Source organism: Motacilla alba, chromosome 1 (genome assembly GCF_015832195.1).
Source record: "Motacilla alba alba isolate MOTALB_02 chromosome 1, Motacilla_alba_V1.0_pri, whole genome shotgun sequence".
Classification (NCBI taxonomy): Eukaryota; Metazoa; Chordata; class Aves; order Passeriformes; family Motacillidae; genus Motacilla; species Motacilla alba.
Window position 1 is genome coordinate 32,425,447 of NC_052016.1, and position 22,140 is coordinate 32,447,586.

At 43.1% G+C, this 22,140-nt stretch overlaps 2 protein-coding genes across 2 annotated transcripts in view; one reads left to right on the forward strand and one right to left on the reverse strand.

Annotated features, from left to right (window-relative positions):
* Positions 1-22,140, reverse strand: part of LOC119707283 (limbic system associated membrane protein) — a 998,862-nt gene that overhangs the window by 416,146 nt on the left and 560,576 nt on the right. The window lies entirely within an intron of this gene.
* Positions 1,418-11,666, forward strand: LOC119707496. The gene is made up of 2 exons (XM_038152623.1): positions 1,418-1,752; positions 8,291-11,666. Exons 1-2 carry the CDS (start codon positions 1,610-1,612, stop codon positions 8,760-8,762), a joined length of 615 nt encoding a protein of 204 aa, XP_038008551.1. The 5' UTR covers positions 1,418-1,609; the 3' UTR covers positions 8,763-11,666.

Here is a 22,140-nt window from a genome sequence, read left to right on the forward strand (position 1 = left end):
ATTCATACCCTGTACATTTTAACATTTCAACAAAAAGCTCCCAAACATGCACGCTCAGTAAAACACAACAAAAGCATAAAGTCTTTGTTTAGCCTAGGTTACAGGACCCTAATGACTATAAGAGTCAGGACTACAAGATTTCTGAAGGTTCTGCTCCCAAAAGAATTAAAACAGAAATATGTAGGAAGGAAAAAAAATAAAAAGAAGAAAAGTGTTCTAGCAGGCATAGCCACTAACTAAATGATTTTCATTTAAATTTGCAAACAAAAAATGGCTGGATGATTCCTTAAGTACTTTGGATGCAGGGTCTGAAATATGACTCAAGTTACACCTGATGGAATCAGCAGGTTTTCCTGTAATATTCTGAATCTGAATGATGGTTTTGACAAACCTCTGCATGCATCAGCAATGTTGTTTTTTAACTCCAAAAACCAGGAATTAAGTCCTTAAGTAGTAGGGAGAGCAGAGGGGGCTGCAGGAAAGCCATGGAGGAGGGAGGGGCACTGCAATGTGGTGTGGGGAGCCTAAATTTGGGAGGGATGGGAGGGTGGTGGGGATGGAAGGGGGGTAACTGCAAGGCAGGGAGGCACACTGGCAGAGCTGGATATAATGAATGATGTGCAGCAGCTGTTTGTGGCCAGCTCCCTAACGGCACATTTTTCACTAGAACCAAAAAGAATCCAAATCCAATTAAGAATCCGAAAATTCTTAATACAAACTCCTGTGCCATTTATTGCCTGATTTACCAAACCTAACTCACTTCTGCAATTGCATTCCTACATCAGCAAATTGATGGTTCTGACTGCCTACCTCAGCTGTCAGCCATCCAAGTGTTTCTAGAAATGTATTGCACTTGATGTTAGGATGTTTACTTGTCTCCTGAAGGAGATGTGGAGTATCTGGATAGTAGATGAATCTCACCTGTAATTAAATGCTTCTAATAGATAAAGTGTCTACAGAATTAGGGTGAGTGTATGTCTTGAAGATGGATATATGCTCTCTGAGCACTCTGCCTGTGTTTTGGAGGATGAAACATTACAGAACCATGGGAAGCTAAGAATGCAAAAGGGAAGGATGATGCAAGAGAAAAAAAAAAAAAAACTGAGGGGAAAGAAGACCTAGAGACAGCAAAGAATGACAGTGAGACAGAGAAGACTACCTAAAGAAAGAAAGACAGGTGAAATCACTGAACAAAGAAATAGGAGAAGGAAAGAAAAGCTCTCTAGAGAGCCACTGAACACAGTACCCTGCCTTCAATCCCCTCCAGAGGAATAAATGCTGACCCTACTTCTTTCCTGTCTTGTCAGGGGCTGTTTGGCTGAATATGTCCAGCCCAGCAGCCCTCTCTCGCTCTCTCAGCATTAATATATTCATTTCATTATTCAATTATTTAAAACATTTCTTATGTTCCGTCTATCTCACACAGATGGAGGTGGGGTGAGCTGCTCCCTCTCTCTTTAAAGCCTGTACTGCAGGAGCCTCGAGGAATGTAGGGCACAAAGTGCTCCTCAGCACTCCCTCCCCCACCAGCTTCACCCTGGCTCCAGCACAAGGTGCTCCCTTCCGTGCACCTCAGACATCTTGTTTAAAAGGACGCCGTGTGACTGCAATGTTCCCTGCATGGGACAGGGTGCTCCGTTGTCACCGCGAGCCCCGCAGGCTGTCAGAGGGAAGCAGAGGCACTGGAAGCTGCTCTCCTGTCAAACTCTGCTGGCCCCTGCAGACCAGCTGCTGCCTCACAACGTGTAAAAGGTAAGCCTGCAGGTTACAGGGAGACTCTTCCTGTCCATTCGTCTATCAGCTTTTGAGGGGCTAATAAGCTTGTTAGTCATGATGTCTCTCTCAGGCTTCCAAAGCACCATAAATCTCCTTCTTTCTTCCAGGGGAGCATTAATTTAGATTCTTGGATGGGAGACCTCCAAAGACAACTAAAGGTACCGAAGGCAGCAGGCTTCATGAGTGTCATTCCTCCTACAACATCATTAGCCTCCGTGTCCCAAAGTGATGCTGAGAAGCGCCATCTGTAAAGCAGAGTCCTTGACCACTTGCAATTACAAGAGAGTCAATGGGTATTACACAGCACTGCCCCACACAGGACACTACTAGAATCTCATGGAATAAAGTTGAAAGATCCCTTCTGAATCACCTAGCCACTCAAAAGCATCAGCCACATTAAAATCATTCTTGAAAGCTGTTTTTCCAACCTATTCTGATCTTACAGTGATGCAGGATCCCTGTACCCACAGGCTTTCTCCTCCATTGTCATAACAGCATCTGAAAATAACTTTGTTACCACATGGTACTTTTCCTCCTCTACCCCTGAAACTACACCCAGGAAACTGTTTACAAGCATTGCCACACTCTCTCAACTCATAATTTTAACTCCCATCAGACACTGTGCTATGTCACTGTCAGTTTTCAAGGGAGGCTACCTAAATAAAGGTATCTCACACACAAAGAGATTATTCTGTACTCTCTTTGACTAACAGTCCTTGTTTGCCACAGCTTACAAAACAGCCAGGCCTGCCTGCTGCTCTGCTGCGTCTCCATCCTGCCTGGCGTGGGCTGCTTGTTAGGTGGCACTGAGGAATAGGAAATTCAGCTGGTCTTGAGTGGTACCATCAGTGCAGGGCTTGCCTTGAGCTTCCTGCAGCTTGTCACTAGAATTGGTGGGTGTATCCAGCCCCCAAAATCCTCATTTGAGGCAGAGCAGGGTAAGGATTTTCAGGGAATCAACCAGATATTTTTAGTTTAGCTAATTTTTTTTTTTTCCCTGCAAGAAAGAGTTAGCTATTTCATAAGGATTTTGCTGCACCTTTATTAGCAACCCTTATTGTGTTCAACTCTTATGGGAGAATTCCCTCAGCGCAATTCCATTCCGGCAATTCCGCTAGTAATCTGCATGGTTACCAACACTAACACATTGTAGCAGATAAGGAGAGAGCACCTGGGGAATTCAGCCTTTTGCTCAGCCATGAGGATTTCCTGCAGTGCATTCTGAGAGTTTTGTCCAATTCTGTGATAAATGCTCTCAAATGATGGAGTGTTCAACTGTTCCCTTTATAGGAAGAGTTCCTGAGCCAAGAACAACTCACTGACACAAAGTGAATCTGGATAATCAGCCCCATTTGCATTCTTTCCCTCCTGATGCTAGCTAAAGCTGGGTAAACAATTCTGAATGAATCATTTATTAGCTTAATTCTACCTTCTCCAATTCATGAACTGTCCACTGGTGCTTCCCAGTTTTGTTTCTTCCAGCCTATTTTCTCTTCAGAATCATTTGGGTATGAACACAACACAATTCACTGAAGTCAGCAGGATTATTTCTTTGCATAAAAGGACAATTTCTTTGCATAAAAGTAAGCTCGTGCTTTAAAGCTTTTGTTGAAGAGGGCTTGTAGTAGTGATGGATCTTGTTTGTTTTTTTTTTTTTTTTTTAGAAACTATCTTTAATTTTCAACTGACTTGTTAGCAGTTGAAATTTTGCAAGTATCTTTCTTGAATACAAGAGTCATGTGGTATGTCTGCATAATCTTGAATGGATGAAAGCAACTCCTAGAGCACTTAACTTCCTAGGAAACCAACACAATTCACAATGTGTTTTTTCAGTGCCCCATTACCAATACTGCAGCACAAAAAAGTCAGGAGTCAGGCCCTCAAAGCTAAAAATCATGAGGTTTTGTGGTTTTTTCCAAGTAATAAATGTTAGGTTCTTTTCAGTTGTCCCTTGCTTTTTAATCTTTCAGGTCCATTTTCTTCATCAAAAGCACAAAGGCCAGAAACATGCTGCTTCAGTGAAAGAAAAAAATATCTTGACTTAACAGCAAGGCTTTCACAAATGCAGTGAATACAACAAACTTCACAGCAAAACATGAGTGCTGGCAACAGCTAACAAAACAATTATGCACTAATAATACAAACTAAGCATTAGTTTGCAATGCTGAATTGATTGCCATGTTTTCTACAACAGTTCCAGCCAGGGGACTTCTTTCCTGAGATAATCACACAAATCAAACTCAAAAGGGGTAGAACACAATCAGGTCCAAACTGCATGTTCAAGCCAGTGCTGAAGGAAGGATTTTGGCTTCTAAGCTCTATTTGCTCCATATTCAGGGTTGCCCTAAACACTAACTTTTTGTCCAGGGTGCCTTTCCAGTACATGATTCATAGGTACAGTCCTTGCCTCTGTGCCAACTAGGCAAATGCCTCATCTCCATTTGTAGGGTGGTCCCTTTTCTTGCTGTGGCAATGTAATTCCTCTGTCACCTCTGTCTAATAAATGAACATCTCAGGCACTGCTCAAGGACTGGATTTCTTTTTCCAGGAGTGTCTAACTCATCCCCTAAGCAGTGCCCTCTCCCTTCCTCATACTTGTTTGGAAAGAGCAGCAGCCAAATCCCTCTCCAAGAGCGATGTGAGCACTCCCTCTGCTGTCACACACAGGCTCCAGGCAGCTGGGCATTCCATAGTCTTGTGCAGCTCCTGCCCTCCCTCAACTAATAGCTATGTGGCTGACATTTGTCTTGCAGTGGAAAGGTCACTGCAACACATGCTGGGAATGTCTGGTGACAGGAAACTCAAGTGATGGAAATGTTTCCAGCCCTCTTGCCCCCATCAGGCCTAGAGATTTCTAAACTGGGGCACACATGCATTGCCCGCATTCTGTGAAATTCAATTTATACCAGTAGACAAGAAGTCAAGTTCATGATCCCCAGAACAGGAGAGCAGATGGCTTTGTGCTTTTTGATTTTTTCAAGTGAAACCATCTGGCTAATTCTCTGTGGCTTCTGTGTGTGTGTGTTAGCAGAGAGACACAGCCCCTTTCCCTGTCGAGGCTATCAATGCCTGCAGTCACAAGGGAAGAATTTATTACTTTGGAAGTTGATCCTGCCCATCCCAACCTTTACAGATAGGGAAGACGTATCAGTATGGCTGTAGTCACTAATACCAGCAAATGAGGTCTGGCACAATAACATATCAGCAAAGTTGCAGCCTTTCCTTATTTTCCCTCAAAACCAAAGCCTTCTAAGGCAATTCTCACACATCCACCTGATAGGTCACAAGTCAGGAGATCTGACACAATTTATGACAAAGGCTGAGAAAGAGGGTACCACCCTCTGACCAGCATTCTTTCCCTTCCCTCCTTAAGCCTTTACGCCATGTTCCCCCACCTTTCAGTCAGCCAGGTATCCAAGCACCCATGCTTCTACCTTTTCATCCACACAACAGTCTTGAAGAGCTCAGGCAGCGCTGGCACCTCTATTTTACAAACGGGCTTGAAGCCCAGACAGACTTCTCTCTATCAGATGGGAAATACATGACAGAACAAAATGCTACCTAGCTTAACTCCCTAATACAAGAGGTGGCAAACATTTTCACAATCTGCTGCCAAGTTTGTTTAAAGTGAACCAGCAAGCAAGCTTTGAAGGTTATTATCACTGTTTCCAGACCAAGTCTTAGTGAAAGCTCGACTTGGCGTTGGTAACAATGGTCTGCCAGTGCCGCTATTCCCACTGGACCAACATTACCTGCATGACAGAACATTTCTAAGCTGTCTTTCCACTTGAGGCAGGATGCTGCAGTGGTTGATACCCAGCCTCTCAAAGTCCCCTGTCAGTTCACCAAACCAGGATATATTCCTGCATCAAGCACCTGTTCCAGCATAACATTTCCACAGCACAGCCACATCACCCTGCCGGCCCAGGAGGAAATGTGCAGATACTGCTCCATTGTGGGGCCTGTGCTTTCAGCCCACCAGATCATCTTCTGGGATTGATCCTCTCACTGTGTTTACATTCATTTTCCATGGGCCATGCTTCCCACTGCAGGCAAGTTCAGGCTCATCCTACCCATTGCTGTGCTGCTTGCGCAGCTTCCTGCCAGCAGAAGGGAAGTCTGGCAGGGCCTACTCATGGAATGCAGACAGCATTATCCTCAGTGGCTATTCACAGTGTCAGCAGCAAGATTAACCTGCCAGATGAGCAACATGCCCTGCAACAACAGAAAAATGTGTCTTTCTCCTCTACTTCGTTCTACCTTACCCATCCTGGAACAGTCAAATTCCCTCTTGGAACCAGAGCTTTCCATAGCAAATAGGCAGTTGGCTGTCCATGCAGGACTCTTCTCTGGGAGACACTCATGCCTGGTGCCAGCATGCCTCTCTGGCACAGAGGGGACAGTGGGTGCAGCACTTGGGACTCACTCTGGCACCCACAGCCAAAAGCATGGCTGGGGAAAGCAGTATCAGGTGGATGAGCAGTCACAGGGAAGCACTGTGTATGGATTGGATTGAGGAGAGTGCGCAATGTGTGCAACTATGCTGCTCTCTGTTGGCTGCAGCACAGGGAACAGATATGGCCTCAAATGCTGCTCTTACTTGAATTTGAGTATTTGGGAAATTTTTGCAGCTTCCTACGTTGTAACGTGAAGAGGTCAAGACTGAAAGTGCATGAATTTCATCCTCTCTGCTGGGCAATGAATATTCAGCTATGGGTAACAATGAAACAATTCACAATCTAATGCAAATTAGGAAAAAGAAATCCAGACTGCATGATATCCAATCCCCTACCATAACAGCCGTTCTTCCTCACTCCTTTATCTTTCCTTTTCCATTTCCCCAGGCAATTTCCACATCCTTGCTCTTTGGCTTTCCTTGTCAGAGCTTACAGCAGTGTTTCTGCTTAGCAATGCTCTGCCTGAAGCAAATGGGGAGCACTGGGGATGAGGAAGCTGGTTTGGAATGTGCTGAACTAATGATGGTCAGAGCCCAGGACAGAAAAAATGGAAGCAAATGCAGTCCCTCAGTGCTAAAAACTATTAAAAAGGTGGTTCAGTCTTTATCTACAGCATAGGTAATTTCTCACAAAGAAGCCCCTATCTCCCTCAGAGAACTCTTACTTATGGGGTCCTTGTATATGTAGCTGTGACTCACCAGTCCCAGGTGCCATCCCACACACATCCTGCCTTGTTCTGCTCTGCTCAGCTGAGTGTGGATGTTCCCTGATGTTTCTGGCTCCTTCTCCATGTCTTCCCCTCCTGAACTCCTACTCACCTAGAGGTTTTTGTCCCAAGCTGCTTTATAGACAGAGAGATGTTATACAGCTGGGTTGCTCTCTGCCCACTGGCTTGTGAAGGCAGAGATGGCTTTCAACAGGAGAAAACACACCTGGAGCTAGGTTCTATTATAAACTTGACTGGCTGGTGGTTAGGAATAAACAGAAAGTAAGAATTCTTTATTAGAGAAAGATGGAGCTTTTGAGATGTGTTTTGGGGCTGTTGTGAAAGAAAGCAAAGACCAATAGAAAAGACACGTGGAAAAGAGTATGAAAGAAAAATATTAAAAGATGAGCAGAGACACAGAGGATGCTTTTTGTTTTCAGGACATTGTTCAGTCTACTGTTTCATTGTCTTCCCTACATCAGAGGGAGCGAACATTTTCTCAGAAATTTTTTATCAAATTTACACTTATAGTCTTGACAAGGAGTATTTTCCATGAAAGTGAGGAGTTCTTCCCCTGCATCATTTTACCTCTTCCCCTCACCACAACGACTATTTCTGCAGCTGTAAAGGAGTAGTCCACATGCATCCCCCAAGTGCCTCATGGACCCTACTTGCTCCTAGCTCAGGATCAACTACCTGCCTCCAGAGTAATCATCCACAATCAATGCAAAGAGCTTAGAGCTTATAAGGGAGGCGATGGAGATCCAAGTGCCCTCAACTTTTGCTAACACCTGGATCTATTTAAGTAACAGTGCCTATAGGAAAATACAGTTCAGAGTTACACTCCTGGCTGTGCCAAGTTGCTATGCTATGCTGGGTGCTTCCCTTACCACTGTTTCCCCTCCAAAGATAAAAATGAAGATTCACACTGCACTGTTAGAAAGGACATCAACAGTACCTTCATTTTTCTAGGGTTAGAAGAGCCAGGGTTGATCCTTTCACTCCTCCTGCACCTACTGCAAGTGAGGAAAGGTCAGCACTGCTCTGGGAGCACTGCAAGGACAGCACAGCACTGGTGCACCGCTCTTCTATGAGGGCAAAGGCAGCTGACTACAGCTGGGTAGAGAAGCCCTTTCATACAACACTGAATGCATAGGTGTTATAGGGGATGAGGCCTGCTGAGCTTGCTGAGGACAGGGATGTGTGTTAGCATTTGAGAGGGGTCTTCATTTTGTACACAACCCCTACTCTTTTGTGCAGAGAGTGGTACAGTCCCTCCTGCAGTGCTTTGCATGAGGTTGCAAAGCTCAATTTCCTGAGTCATTGTAAAACTACAATTTCTGTCCCACAGGGATATAATGGTGCCTGTGGCATCTCCAAGATGGACCTTCAGTATCCTGTGGAATGGCAGCAACTATGCCAATGTCAAGCCCAGGCTGCATCCCTCCCACGGCTTGAGAATCTGGGGCAATGAGATCTCTATGTACAAGCAAGCCATCCAAATTGGAAACTCCACATGCACACTCCACCGACCAAAACACCCGAGGAGGACACCTGTTCACAGCTTTTCACCTGCATTAAAGCTGGGAAAACAAGAAAAAGAGAAAAAGAAAAAGAAAAAGAAAAAGAAAAAGAAAAAGAAAAAGAAAAAGAAAAAGAAAAAGAAAAAGAAAAAGAAAAAAAGAAACCAACCCACTGAAAGGCAACCTCGCCCTTTGCCAGCAGATGGCAATGGCACTCCATTTGTTCATCGCCGATCCCGTTCCTGGAAAAGGACCCATAGCTGCCATCTACAGAGCACTCCTGAGAAGCAAAGTCTTTAAAAAATGCTTCAGCTCTGCGCAACAAAAACACTTTAAAAGTCGTGGGAGAGTAAATAAGGCCATTTCATGTGCAGGCCCACCACCTAGAAGCCTGGATGTGATGGCAGATTTATGCTGCACTGGACAAACTCTATGATTTTCTCATTCTCCCTCTTTCATTTTCCTTTCATAGAGATCCAGTCTAGAATATTAAGGGAACAGGGTTATTTATTTATTTATGCCTTTTCAATTTTCTTGAATAAAAAGACAGAGTTTTCTTCTCCCCTGCAAATTCCAATCTGTGTGGATGGGAAGCAGTAGGAATCCAGCAAAGACCAGACCATCTCAACAGCACTGTGATGGCATCTCCTCCTTCTCCCACCTGCAAAGCCTTTCTCTTTCTCTCAGTTTTAAATGAGTCTTTGAAATGCCCTTGAGCTACAAGGCCTAATAAACTAACATTTTTACAGACATGTGCTCAGCAGTTCATCACATTTGTGTGGAACCTACAATTCTTCCCTGATAAAGGTATTCAATACAGCCCCTTCTTCTGCCCCATTGAAAGATAAAGTGCCCTCAAGCTGTGGGGCTGCTAACTTTCCACTGATGGATCATCCACCCAAGAACAAATTCTCTGGGGCTTCAAAATCTCCCACTAAACTAGAGCAATAATTTGAACTCAGCCCTGCAACTGGACCCCCACCAGAGAACTTGAGACTGCTGCAGGCAGAAAGGGAAGGAGTCCTCAGCATGACACGAAGGACTGCAGGCAGAAGACAGCTTTAATGACAGCCAGCCTGGGGCAAATCCCACTAGCAAGGGGTTGGACCTGGCACCATGGGAGAGAAGGTACTGGAACCTGCAAATAAGGGGGGGGTGAAGGCATCCTCATTTGGATGGCCAAGCACAGCATCTCTGAAGTGAGTAATTATGCATGTCTGGACACTGCAGCTCCTCTAGCAGCCATCATGGCACAGGGTCACTTAAAGATTAGGCTGTTAAATTAAAACAGGGCGTGGAGAAGATTCAGGGGAGGGCAACTTGCCCAAAGACAGCATGTACTGTGCAACCTCTCTGGAAGAGTAGCTGATTAGAGAGTAAGAGGCATCTCTGACACAGGGAAGGGGACTCAATCTCTGAAACTCCTCAAACAGGTACTTCACGGTAATTTTTCTTGTTAGCATGAATAAAAGTCCCATCACAGGGCTTGGCTGAACTGGACATATTTCAAGCTCCTCTCCAGTTGGCTAACTGATTCCAAAGTGGGAGGAGAATATCCTTGAGATATGATTTCTCTTTCAGACATTTCCACCAGAGGCAGAAGGAAGTAAATACACACCTACAGGCCACCCCTTTTCACTTGGGTTGATAACCCACCCACTCGGTACCACAGTCATTCCCCAGGCGGGGAGCCACCCCCTCTACAGGTGCTATTGGAAAGCACAGGGCTCCAAGTGTTATATGTTGACAAGTTCAAGGAATCCTGAAGGATAAGAGAGCAACAGAGAGATAAGACAGATCCCTCAACTGCAACTTGATGTGTACCTTGTCTGTGTCTATGGGAAAAAAAAAATGAGCAATCCTTTCTCACTCGCCTCCTGCTTCTGAGGATCACACAATGAGAAGATAAATATGGATATAGTGAATTATTGCCAAATGGTGAAGAACAGTGCTGTGGTTCAAAAGGGAAATAGCCCATAGATCTGTAAATCCTAGATAGTTGTGAACCTTTCAGCCTTTACAGAAATGGTTATCTTAGACCATAAAATGGCCCATTTCCTGCATTGCAGATTGGTCACTTGAGGCAGGCCAACCGTGAGGGGGAATGGGAAAGGGTTTATACCCAGACATACTGAGCTTGCAGGGCTTACATATTCACTGCTTTATCTGTCAGCATGATGTTCTAACTGGTATGGGAGAATTTAACTGTTCCATAAAGAAGAAGACCACAACAAATTAAAAGGCCATTTTTCCACCACAGCTTTGTCTGGGCTTTCATCCAGTCCCTGGTCCCAGCTTGTCCAGCCCTGGGTTCCCCACCAGCTCTTTCAGTGCCCTCCTTGGATTTGCAGTCCCATGGCTCTTGCAGCCCTGAGAACCCCACTAGTGCCCCCAGGCATTAAAAACTGTTCTTGTTCACTTTTCTTCATTGCCTCTTTAGCAGGGGAACTGATTTTGCTGTAAGAACTGCAGTGTAATGACGTTTTATGCAACTGAAGAGAAACCAAAAATATACCTTTATTTTTAAGTGATCTCACTGAGGATTTCCTATTCAGCATCACAGGGTAACAGGCATGACTCCAACCATACACAAAATAGAGCACCCGTCACCTTGCACAATGCTGTTTTGCATGCATTTGGCTCCAGATCTGTGCACCCAGAAGGAGAGCTTGTCATAGTAAACTACAGCAGAAGAGCTAATCCCATGTGACAGGTAGTCTACACCACACTATGAGCCAGCAGTTGGCTGTCATCCTGTTCTTTTAGGGTGCTGCAGTCACAGGGCAGGGAAGACATGTTCATGTATGCATACGGAGAGCACTGAGATGGCAGAGCGTGAAAGAGAAAAATCCTCAGAGCCGACTGCAAACACACACGGGCACACATTCGAGCCAATTACACATACACGTCTTACATCCTTTGGCAAACACAACTGAGCATTGCTGTGGGCCAGTTCACAGACAGGGAACCAAAGAGCACCGACAGCTAGACAGAAAAACATCCAGAGACCTCAACTAACCCAGCTGAAAATCACAAAAGTGCTAAAAAAATCTTTCATAAGGTACAAAAACTGTGCAAATTCACCCATGTGCTTTGTCAGACAGGAATGAAGGTGAATACACACAGTAGTAGACAAAAGCTATACCAGTACAGAGCTCTGTGAGAGCCCCTGAAATGTACACTGCCATGCAGAGGGGTTTCCACAAAAGCAACCTCTAACAAGAACCATAGAAAGAAGTATTTAATGTGTTTGCCAGGCCTGAACACTCCTTTGAAGCAACAACACCAAGTAAAACCCAAATGCAGTGGCATTTTATTTCCACTTTATTGTGGCAGCAGACAACCTGGAAGCAGCTGTAAGGAACATGTCAATATGTCTAGGTGTGAAAGAAGCGACAGAGCACTGGGAAGAAGGATGCCCTCCCAGCATCGCAGGGCAGTATGGACAGAACCTGGCCATTCTCAGCCACTTGCTGCACAGTACTGACCCTGAATGGCAGCGAGGACAAAAAGCGGATGCTCACTCTTTCCACCGTTTCAAAATGGAAGCACCTCCTGCAGAGGCCTTTGAACCATCCAACAGCACAGTGACTGTTCTCAGTGTCTTGCAAATTATATTATCACACTGTCAGCCTTCACAGAACTGATGGGAAAGGGCCATACAATCAGGGGATGCAAATCAGTTTGGCTTTGCCAAAGCCATCAGAAAAATACCAGCTCCCAGTACCTGATGCTCAGGGTCTCATGCCAGTGGTGAGTTCAGGAGGGGAGCTCAGCTTACCTCCATAGTGACTTCTGCCCAATATTCTCTTTGTTTTATGCAATTTATCATGTCAGTAGTTTTATGCAGCTTACTGCTACACACAGCCCTGACACTACTCAGAGCACCATCATGCAGTTTTCCTGCAAGAATATATAGAAAAGCCACTGATTTTCTCAGAAGATTTTCATAGGGAAAAAAAAAAAATCAGGGTAAACTCATTCTGCTTAAGCCATGTAGCTTATTGCCATAGCAAGCTTCTACCACAGCAAGGGAAGGCAACAGCTGCTGCAGAGATAACGCAAAAAAGTAGATGGATGGACACACCAGTGAGTGTGGGTATGCATAAATGAATCAAGACAGAGGAGAAAGTCTAATCAGTGAAAAGGCTCCTGCACCATCAGAGCAAACAGAAGCTTTAATCTGCCAGTTAAATGGACGCTGAGGCATCTCCACCAAAAGGAATGTGTCTGTAGCACAGCTGGGATTTGACCTTCAACTTCTGTCCTCTGTCTGCAGAGCACAGAAACTCTGGTTCCCTCATGCTCCTCCTACAGAACAAAAGGAGAGAGGAAGAAGGGGAAAAAAAAAGACTGCCAGAGAGGCCCTAACTCATCTCTTACTCTTGGATAAGTGCAAATTTATGCTTCTGTCTGCCTTTGAGTCTTTATTATCTCCTTAAGTGGTTAGCTTTGTACACAATTTATTATAAAAGCCTAGAATCTACAGTCAAATTACAGATCAATTGAAAACTACATAGAAAACAATTAACATCTGGCAGTGGTTTCATCTATAAAGCTGTCAGAGGCTTTGCCAACCCTGACTTCCCCTTCTGACACCTATATTTCCTCACCCCAAACTAAGTCTCCTCTTTTGCATCTCCTGAGTCTGTGGGAGACTGAATATCCCCTCTGCAATCCTGTGGCAGCAAATAACTGGCTCTGTACCAGCAGGCCACTGTGAGCAGTATGAAAACCAGGTTTGAATACAGGATAGCACCTCTAAAGTGATGACTTCCATCAGGTGCTACAGAGGGAAACCAAAGCTGGGGCTACCCCATCGTTCTGGGGCTTCTGCCTCCTCATTCCTGAGGTGGAAGGCAGGGCAAGGCCTCAGTGACCTTGCTCTGTGTTTTTGTTGTCACTGCTGATGGCTGATCTGCTTCTCCATGTTGTCAGAAACCTACTAACTTCCCAGACATCTCTTTCCAGTTCCAGCAGTAGTCCTCTGCTAGGCAGCCATAGGAAAGATCAAACATGATGACAGGCAACACCATTTGCCAAGGAATATCCTACCTTTCACAAGGTCTCTCAACAGAGCCTTTCACTGATAGTCAGCTCTCCATCCCCCTCAGCTCTCCTTGTTTTGTGTCAGTGAGAGGAGAGCAATAAGAAATGGAGATGGCCATAGGCAGCTCTCCAGGCAGTTTTCTGTGAGACTCTGCCCTTCTTTGAGATCAGAGCTTTGGTGGCTAAAGGGTGGTCTGATGAGACCAAAAGTAGAAATCAAGTGGAAAAGCACTGTAACATTTGCAGACACCTTGTTCTTCTAAAAACTTTCCAGTCATTCACTCCTGAGCATAAAAGCTGTCTCCAGCAGCATGTGCCTCCAGCCTTGTGGCCAACATGTCATGTCCTCCCCACACAGAGATTCACTGCTCTTTGATTTACTGGAGAATGTGACGGAGTTGGGAGTTCAATGATCAAGAAAACCCCTTTGTCCATTGTCCTGTTCTTCATCTCTCCCTCTCCACAGACCTTCCACAGCTGATTCCTACTTCTCCATCTCTCACCTGCACAACACAAAGACTCTGCTAGTAGCAAGCACTTCCGTGGGCACTAAGGCAGGAACACTGAATCAGCAGGTAATACTGGTTTCAACAAAGGTTTCATCTGGTTTCACCTGGCTTGGCTTTCCATTGTGTCATGAGATGGGAGTACAAGAAAAAAGGGTGTCTGCTGACTTCATGCATGTTTCAGGTTGGAGAGCTACTAGCCACTTCTTAGGTACAAGTTGATGTATCTCCTGCCCAATGGGCCAAGCCCTTCTCATAATAGTGTTAAAAAGAACAAAGGTGAGGCCAGTGAAGGACTGACTGCAACATTCCCAGCCACTACATGTTAACAGTACTGCTGTAGATAGATTTCATTATTCTGATGTTCATTTTAGTTTTCATCCTAGCTGAACTACTTGAGTTGATATAAATATAAAGAACACTGTATTCTACTTTAATATGCACTCATAATTTTTGCGCGAGTGGGGTGAACCATACTTTGGACGCTTCACCCATCCTTCCCCTTCCACCACTCCCCAGATATGCATCCATCCTTAGCAAAATGCTGACAAATTGCTGCAGAAGAGAACTCCCTGTTTAGACAGCAGAAACAGTCAACCGAGAGTGACAGGAATTGCTGCACAGGAGTAGCTCTGGAGATGCTTGTCTCATGGAAAGCTGGGGAGAGGAAATGGATGAGTGGACTGTGCAAGAAAAGCCTCCGCCCTTCAGTGAGCTAAGAACAGCTGTTGTTGATGATGATTGCTTCCTAATTAGCTTGCTCTTGTATAAGCTTGATAATTTTATGTACCTCCAGAGGAGCAGATTAGCTCTGAATTCACATTGTATCCATTTGTGAAGAGTACCCTATAAATTATTTACCTAACTCTCAGAAATATTAGATCAAGAAAACTCTGTCTAATTATATGGCAAGAATAACACAGAGTAGAAAGGCTTGCTGCATTTACAAGTGCAGAGAAGTGATAAACTACTTTTAGAAGTTGCTACACATATCCCATGATGCTACAACCTGCTACAGGTTTACAGCTGTGCTCTTAATAATATTTTTTCATAGCAGTTTTTGTATTGCAGAAGCATATAGAAATCTAGTCACAGATTTGTCCTTCAAGAGTCAAAAAAAAAAAAAAAAAGAAAAACAAAACTAAAAAAACCAAATAACTATCTTCAAACACATAAGGTTATCATGGCCATAATGAAACAAAATGAATTTGAGTGTATACTGGTAAATGGCTCTAAACTTCATAAAGACTCTAACAACCTCTCCCAAGTTGCTGGCTCTGAATCACTACTGGTTTAAGTGGAATAACACAGTGATGAATCAGCTATGCTATAATTTTCACTCAATTTTTTGCTATGCTAGTACATTGTTACTTCATTACTATTGAACCGCTATATTTTCTCTGTGCTTTGCAACCAGCATTCTGTTAACCCATGGTGAGCCTGTGGCCAGTGTAGAAGAGCTGATACTGAGTCTTGTGGCAGTAGCACACCAGTTCTTATTTGAAAATGAAAGCAGACATAGCAGACTGTAGTATTTACAGGTCCATTTACAAGTCCTCATTTCAGGGTGAGGCAACTTTCAGATGGGAAAAAACAGAATATTATCAATTAGTGCCAGCTTCAATTAGGAGAAAGAAAATGTAACACAACATGAAATTGCAATGGGAGAAAAGGAACTAGAGAGAAATAAGTCCACAGAGAGGGTACTATGAAGTGCAATGGGGTCATCTTTCCCCATTACTGATTGCATTGTACATTGACAGTGGGTGCTAGACCCTGTTTCGAATACATTCTTGGTCACTTAGGCTTCTTTCCTCTGGTATTAGAAAAATATTTTGGCTCTTGCTGGAGTCAGGCTAATGGATGCAACAGATCTTTTGTCTGGTTCAATATCACATTAATGAACAAAGGTGCAACTGAGAGCAGCCACAGTTCAATCAGCGGCTCTAATCCGTGAATACACACTAAATGTTTGTGACCCTACTAGGTATCAATAAAGCTAAATGGCACTGTCAGGAGCAGACACAGGTGTGGGAACAAGTTTGCTTAGGAACATAGGATATGAAGAAAACCAACCAAGAAAACAGCAAGACTTTGCAGATGTAAGCAGAATACCCAAGGCATATTGTTTACACATTCCAATTCTGCAAGAACAATACTGGGATCAGGCTCTGTGAGAGAGAGTCCACAACGTGTGGAAAACTCCTCCCTTTCTCACCTCTTAACTAATTTCAAATTCAAATCCCCCGACTTAGCCAAGAATTTCCCACGTTGTTCATCTTGACTCTTTGCTTTTGAGGCAGGACTAGTTACATTCCTGTTTATTCAAATTTGATAAAGAAAAGCTTCCCTAAATCCCCAAGGATACACAATTGCCTATTGACAGGTAGAATCTGTCTGTCCCATGGTAGGAAAACAATACAGAGCTTAATAGAACCTCTTCTACATTGAGTCTGTCACAGACTGTTATCTCCTTTTTCCAAAGTCTGGGAAAAGGCATCATGAGATTCCTGCTGAAATGGACTTAAGGATATTTAAAAGACACACAAGGGCAACTGTAGAAAATTTAGAAGTCCAGTACCACTAATGGAGCAGTCTTTGCCTCATGTTTTGTAGCAGAGAGATTAGCAGGGGACACACGTACTGTAGTAAAGGAAGGTTTCATGGTTGAAAGGTTAATTCTTGATTTGATTTGTTTCAGAAGTATTGGCGATTTGATAGAGGAGGGTGATGGGGTGGAGGATTAAGAGGACTCTGATCGAGGAAGAGAATGATTACTGAGATAGGCACTCATGTGCAGGGAGAATCTCATGATTCCTCACAAAAATATATTTATTTGATTATCTCGTAATGCTTTTTTGTGGCTGGCTCCCATCAGTTATCCTCACACACCTAACACATGCAGCTTGTGGCTGTGTTGCCCCCTTCCCCCTGCCCATGCACCCTTCCTGGGCTACAAGTCAGTTAAAGGCTGTGTAGATGGATTTGCTGTGGAAAGATGATAAAGATGGGGGGGAAAGGAGGAGGGAATTTAAGAGGGAGAGAGAGCAGATGAAACCAGAATCCAGAAGCTGAATCCCTCGTGCTGAATGTTAACTTACAGAAAAGTAACCCAACAACCTTGAAATAGAGCAAAGCCCAATTTAAATTCATTACATTTAAATTAAATTTAAAGCCCATGTAAATGATTGACTTAGTTAAGAATATGTCATGCGGAAGAGAAAAAGGCAGCAGCGACATGCCAGGCAGCTTTGGCTAATTTTACAATTCACAGCAAAATCTTTATACTCTGATTGCAATTTAAAAAAATACGCATATAACTTATTAGCATCAATATTAGAGCCAGAATTTATACTTCTTCCCTAGAATTCATTGAGTGTTCTGAAAACTTCACACACTTAATTTATTGAAATGTGTCTACCTTGCTGGCGTAGGATGGACAGGGACCTCCACAGCAGGTATAGAAGAGAAAAGAAAAAAAAAAAAAAAAAACACGAAAAAAGGACATAGAAAGAATAAATGCAATTATTCCTAAGTGGATTTTTGTTTCTCTCTCAGGACACAGGCTCTGAAGTGGGTAAAAATCCTGCAGGATCCTTAACTACCATGACCTCAATTCCAATGCAAAAGAACATTTCACTTTTATTCAATTGAGAGAAGAGTTACTGCATTTTTGAACCTTTTTTTACATAGTTAATCTACTGACAGTTACCACCGACACCAGTGGGCACCAGGTCGCAGTTTGAAGGATTATGTCACTGGAGCTTTATAGAACTACATGATTTGAAAGAATATTAAAGATAACATTAATGAATTAATTCAAAATATGCTCTGTGCGTATCTATGCACTCTCTGCTACATCACACAATGATTTTACTGGGTTGGTTTTGGTCTGCTGCACCAAAATTGCTTTTGTTTATTTTTTATGAGAAAAATGGCCCTGTACACACATTTATAATCTTTGTTATATTCCAGCATGCTTGCTAAAACTTAGAAACATCAGAAGTATGACTGTGGAACCGATCTTTTAATCTGTTACTATGTGGTCAGAATACGATGATTAAGAGGAGACTGAGTAGTCTTAAAATAAGACTATTCAGGTCACATAGATCTCTCTCATAGTTTTCACTTCAAAAGTAACTTTTTATTTTCCTGCATGAAGTGCAGATGAGCACCATGGCTGAGTGAGGCATCCTACAGTTAGTTTGACCCCAATTTGATGAATAAGAGATTTCCCCACTGAAGTGCCTCAAAGACATACTCTACCATAAAATTGGGAGCAGCCAGGGATGAGAAAATATAGGTGTTTGGAGGGAAATGGGTTAATACTCATACAGAAAAGCAACTGTTTCTGCTGGGATTCATACTTCTTTTTTTTTTTTTTTTTTAACAGCCCCTCTAGAAGTGTTATTACCTGTGTATGGCTTTTTTGCTTTTCTTGCCATCATTTTTTCCAAGATGAACAGACAGGAGCTGGGTATATCTTGTAAATAGAAGAGAATAAAAAAGAACTGTACATGCTTCCCTTTAAATGCCATAAAAAGACATACTTTATAAATACAATTGTTTTGCTTCATTTCATCATCTTATTGGTGCTGGTTCCAAGCAAGTAGGACTTCAAGAGTTGGTCAATTTAATGCAAGAAGAATGAATGATGCAGAAGCTCATGAGCTCTGTTTCTAATTTAGGCTGTGCTGCTGGGAATCGGGGTAACACAGCTGAAAGCAAAGGACAAGCTCTTGCATAAAAACAGGACAAATTAAGAAAGGGTCTCTCTAAATCCTGGTGTCACTCCCTTCACAAGAAGCCAATCTGCCCCTGAGGCAAATGCTCCCAAGCAGCAGAAAATAAACAAGAAGAGAAGAAAAATAATTTACTTAGAAACCATGTGTCTTTTTCCAGGAATAAAATGGATTATTTTCCTTTCTTTTTTCTTTTTTTTTCTCTCTCTCTCTTTTTTTTTTTTTTTTTTTTTTTTTTTTTTTGTCTTTTTAATATAGCATGTAGTGAAACTGCCGCCATAGAAGGCTGCAGGGGCAGGTTGTATCAGTAGGTTAAACAACAGGACAAATGCATGGACAACAAGGTCAAAAAGAGATATGAAAGAAAATAGGAAGAAATGCATCTCCTAATATCCCCATATCCCCAGTCCAATGACTGTGTATGCTGGAGGAGGAATACAAGGGGAACTGCAGAAATTATTTTCTGATTTTTTTCTGAAAAAGTTTTTTTTTGTGTTTTTGTTTGTTTGGTTGGTTGGTTGGGTTTTTTAGGTTTTTTTTTTTTTGGGGGGGGGGGGGGGGGGGTTGGGGTTTTTTTGGGGTTTTTTGTGCAGATTGCAGAAAAGGTACTGGCTCAGACTACTGTTCTCACCCTTGAGAGAATTGCTTGTATTCATGGATAAAACCTCATCTTCCTGAAGATCAGAGTTGCATCCGGCTGCTACAGGACAAGAGCCTAAGTCAGGGGCAGCCATCCTTCCTCACCCAGTGAGTGGCATTTGAAAATCCTAGCAGCACAACCATGCAAACTCTGTCTTTGGAAGATGGTGGATGAATAGGATGGAGGAAGAGGTCACACATGGGAAACTGTCTCCCCTGAATCTTGATAGCTACAACACAGGATGAGGCAACAAATGCAGCTCATTTCCAGTATGACCCAACAGTGACAGAGCATCCAATGCTGAATTGTTTCCTCCTGCAAATAGGAATCTGGATTATCCGCCAGCAGCACTCTCCTTCTGGTTTAGCAATACAGCCCTGGTCTAAAAGTTGCACTTGACGCACACCGAGCAGTAGTTTGTTCATTAAGAACAGATTCAGGCAAGCAAAGAGCACAGATCTTTCCTTTACTCCCTATGTCACAACTCTGAAGGGATTTCTCCCACAAAGGCTCATGGCTGAGGTGCAGCACAGAGCCTCTTTAAAAGATGGCAGTGCCCTACCGCTTGAAGAATTGCTCTCAAAAGTAATCAAGCGTCTCACTGAAAGGGGTCTTGAAAGCTAGGCACACCAATTTAAAGATTTAGCTAGAAGATTTTTACAAAGCTCCTTTAAATGGAGCAGATATTTGTCTCAGTGAATGGAAAAATACAGTACGAATTAAGTCTGCAGAATGAGAACATTGGAGGAAGCGACCTGCATTGACTGGTAGCCAATACTGCACTCCTCATGATGTGTAACTAATAACAGCACGCTAGACATTTGGCTTGCACATTAAATATTAATAACATTTTTCTTCTGACTCATCATTAAGCCAGAGCCTTGCTGCACAGAGAAAACTGATTTACAGACCATCCGTGGCAAGCTCCAGTGCTGCCCATGATGCTCAGCTAAATACCTGCTATCCCGAGCTTTGGTGTGGGACGAGCAAGCGAGCTAGGTCAGAAATGGGAGGCTTTGAAGTGCAGGACAACAACAACAACCCAGGCAGGAGGACAGACAGACAACCCACTCTTCTGATTGCACCCCTGCCCACAGGTAATAGATAGCATGTGAAACAAATCTCTGCGAAGAGCTCAAGTCCAACTGCTTGGCTCTGAGGATGTGGCAGGTGCAGCTGGTGTGCAGTCTTCCCCTGCCCGTTTGCTTCTCAGGTAAATTTGAAGGCACCTCTAACCTTCTGGGGAAGCCTTCCACATGCAAGAGAGCACTCTCAGAACACAACTATGACTGGTACTATTTTCATAGTGAGGAAGAGGACCTACTACTCTCCTAAAAAAAGGCTAGTCTCAGCCTTGTTTATTCTAAAAGAGAGTCTGCTCCTTTATACCTCTTTCCTTCACAGACAAGGTGGTTTCTACTTCAGAAACCTACACTGCCTGCAGCTAGAAAGAACTGTTTGCCTGATCCATGGAGAGCATTTTGCAGGGAGATTTAGACAAGCCTGTTCTGAAATACGGGACTCAGCAAACTATAGATGATGTATAAAAACTGGAAAATGCTTTCAGTGATTCTTAGCAACATCCTATCAAAAAACCAGATTGTCTTAGAAGCTTCAAATATAGTTTATGTGAAAGAACCTGGTGAATTCAAGCAGTATGGAATCCATTTTGAAAAGGTGAAAAGAAAACTTGAGAAGTGAGTCAATGATGAATTACAAACATCAAAAGAGGGTCAGATTTTTAAAGAAGGTGCCAGACATCTCCTAAAGAACTGTGCTTTCATTTAAAAAACTAACTAAATAAAAAAGTAGTAACTCTCTAATGCTTTCTCCCTATGACGTTTTCAAAATGTAGGTAGATCACTAGAGGGTTTTTTACACACAGTGTTTTTTTAGAGAAAGATATGTGATTTATTTCATTCTGAGGCCTTTGGGGACAGGGGTGTGGTGGGAGAGAGAAATTTGAAGAATGCCAGATAAACTCTTCATGCTTCCCTCATGATAGCTAGGAGTAGTCTTCCTTCACTTCCTGGTTTGCAGAGATCCTACATCAGCTGTCAATATTTCCCAGAGGATACTGAGACACTCAAGGATTCAAAAGGCCAGAGGCCTATGAACCTCCTTGGTGATCTTTGACAAATGACTTGAGAACTACTTGTCCCCAAATTTCTGGGTCTGTAAAACAAAAAGAGGAAACTACACAGGCCTCCTTCCCCAATCTCTCTGAGATCCTTTGTGGCATAGAATGACACAAGGACAAGCTTGTGTCCAACCTATATGAGTTTGCAAGTGTTAAGTGCACGTCTGCATAGGCACACAGACATAAACATTTATAATTACTCCAATTAAATTCATCCTTTCTTTCTCCAAGTCACAGAGGATAAATGCACGCCTGCACATCCTCCATCATTTTCTACAGCCCGCATTTCCTTCCAAAAACAGCTCTCTGTTCTGCTGCACAGAGCAGCTGCATCACTGATAGAAACTTCCAGTGTTCCTCCCTCACCTATTTTATCTGTAAAAGGCTCATTAATACCTTCTACATAAAGATTCCTACCTACAATAATATTGCTGTGCTGCTCAGCAAAGATTGATGTTTACAGGGGAGTGGTGCCATATTGTCAAAGGTTTATTACTCCTAAGAAATCTGTTCCAGAGAATTAGAAAGGTATAGACAACTAACAACTTTTAAAGTAAGTAAATAAAGTGCATGTTGTGATTCACCATCTTTGCTCTTTTTT

Bases quoted from the DNA above. Each gene is read 5' to 3' on its own strand.
- LOC119707496 (XM_038152623.1), top strand. From the start codon at position 1,610: ATGTTCCCTGCATGGGACAGGGTGCTCCGTTGTCACCGCGAGCCCCGC. The intron at 1,753-8,290 runs GTAAGCCTGCAG...TCTGTCCCACAG, and splicing joins TGCCTCACAACGTGTAAAAG to GGATATAATGGTGCCTGTGG.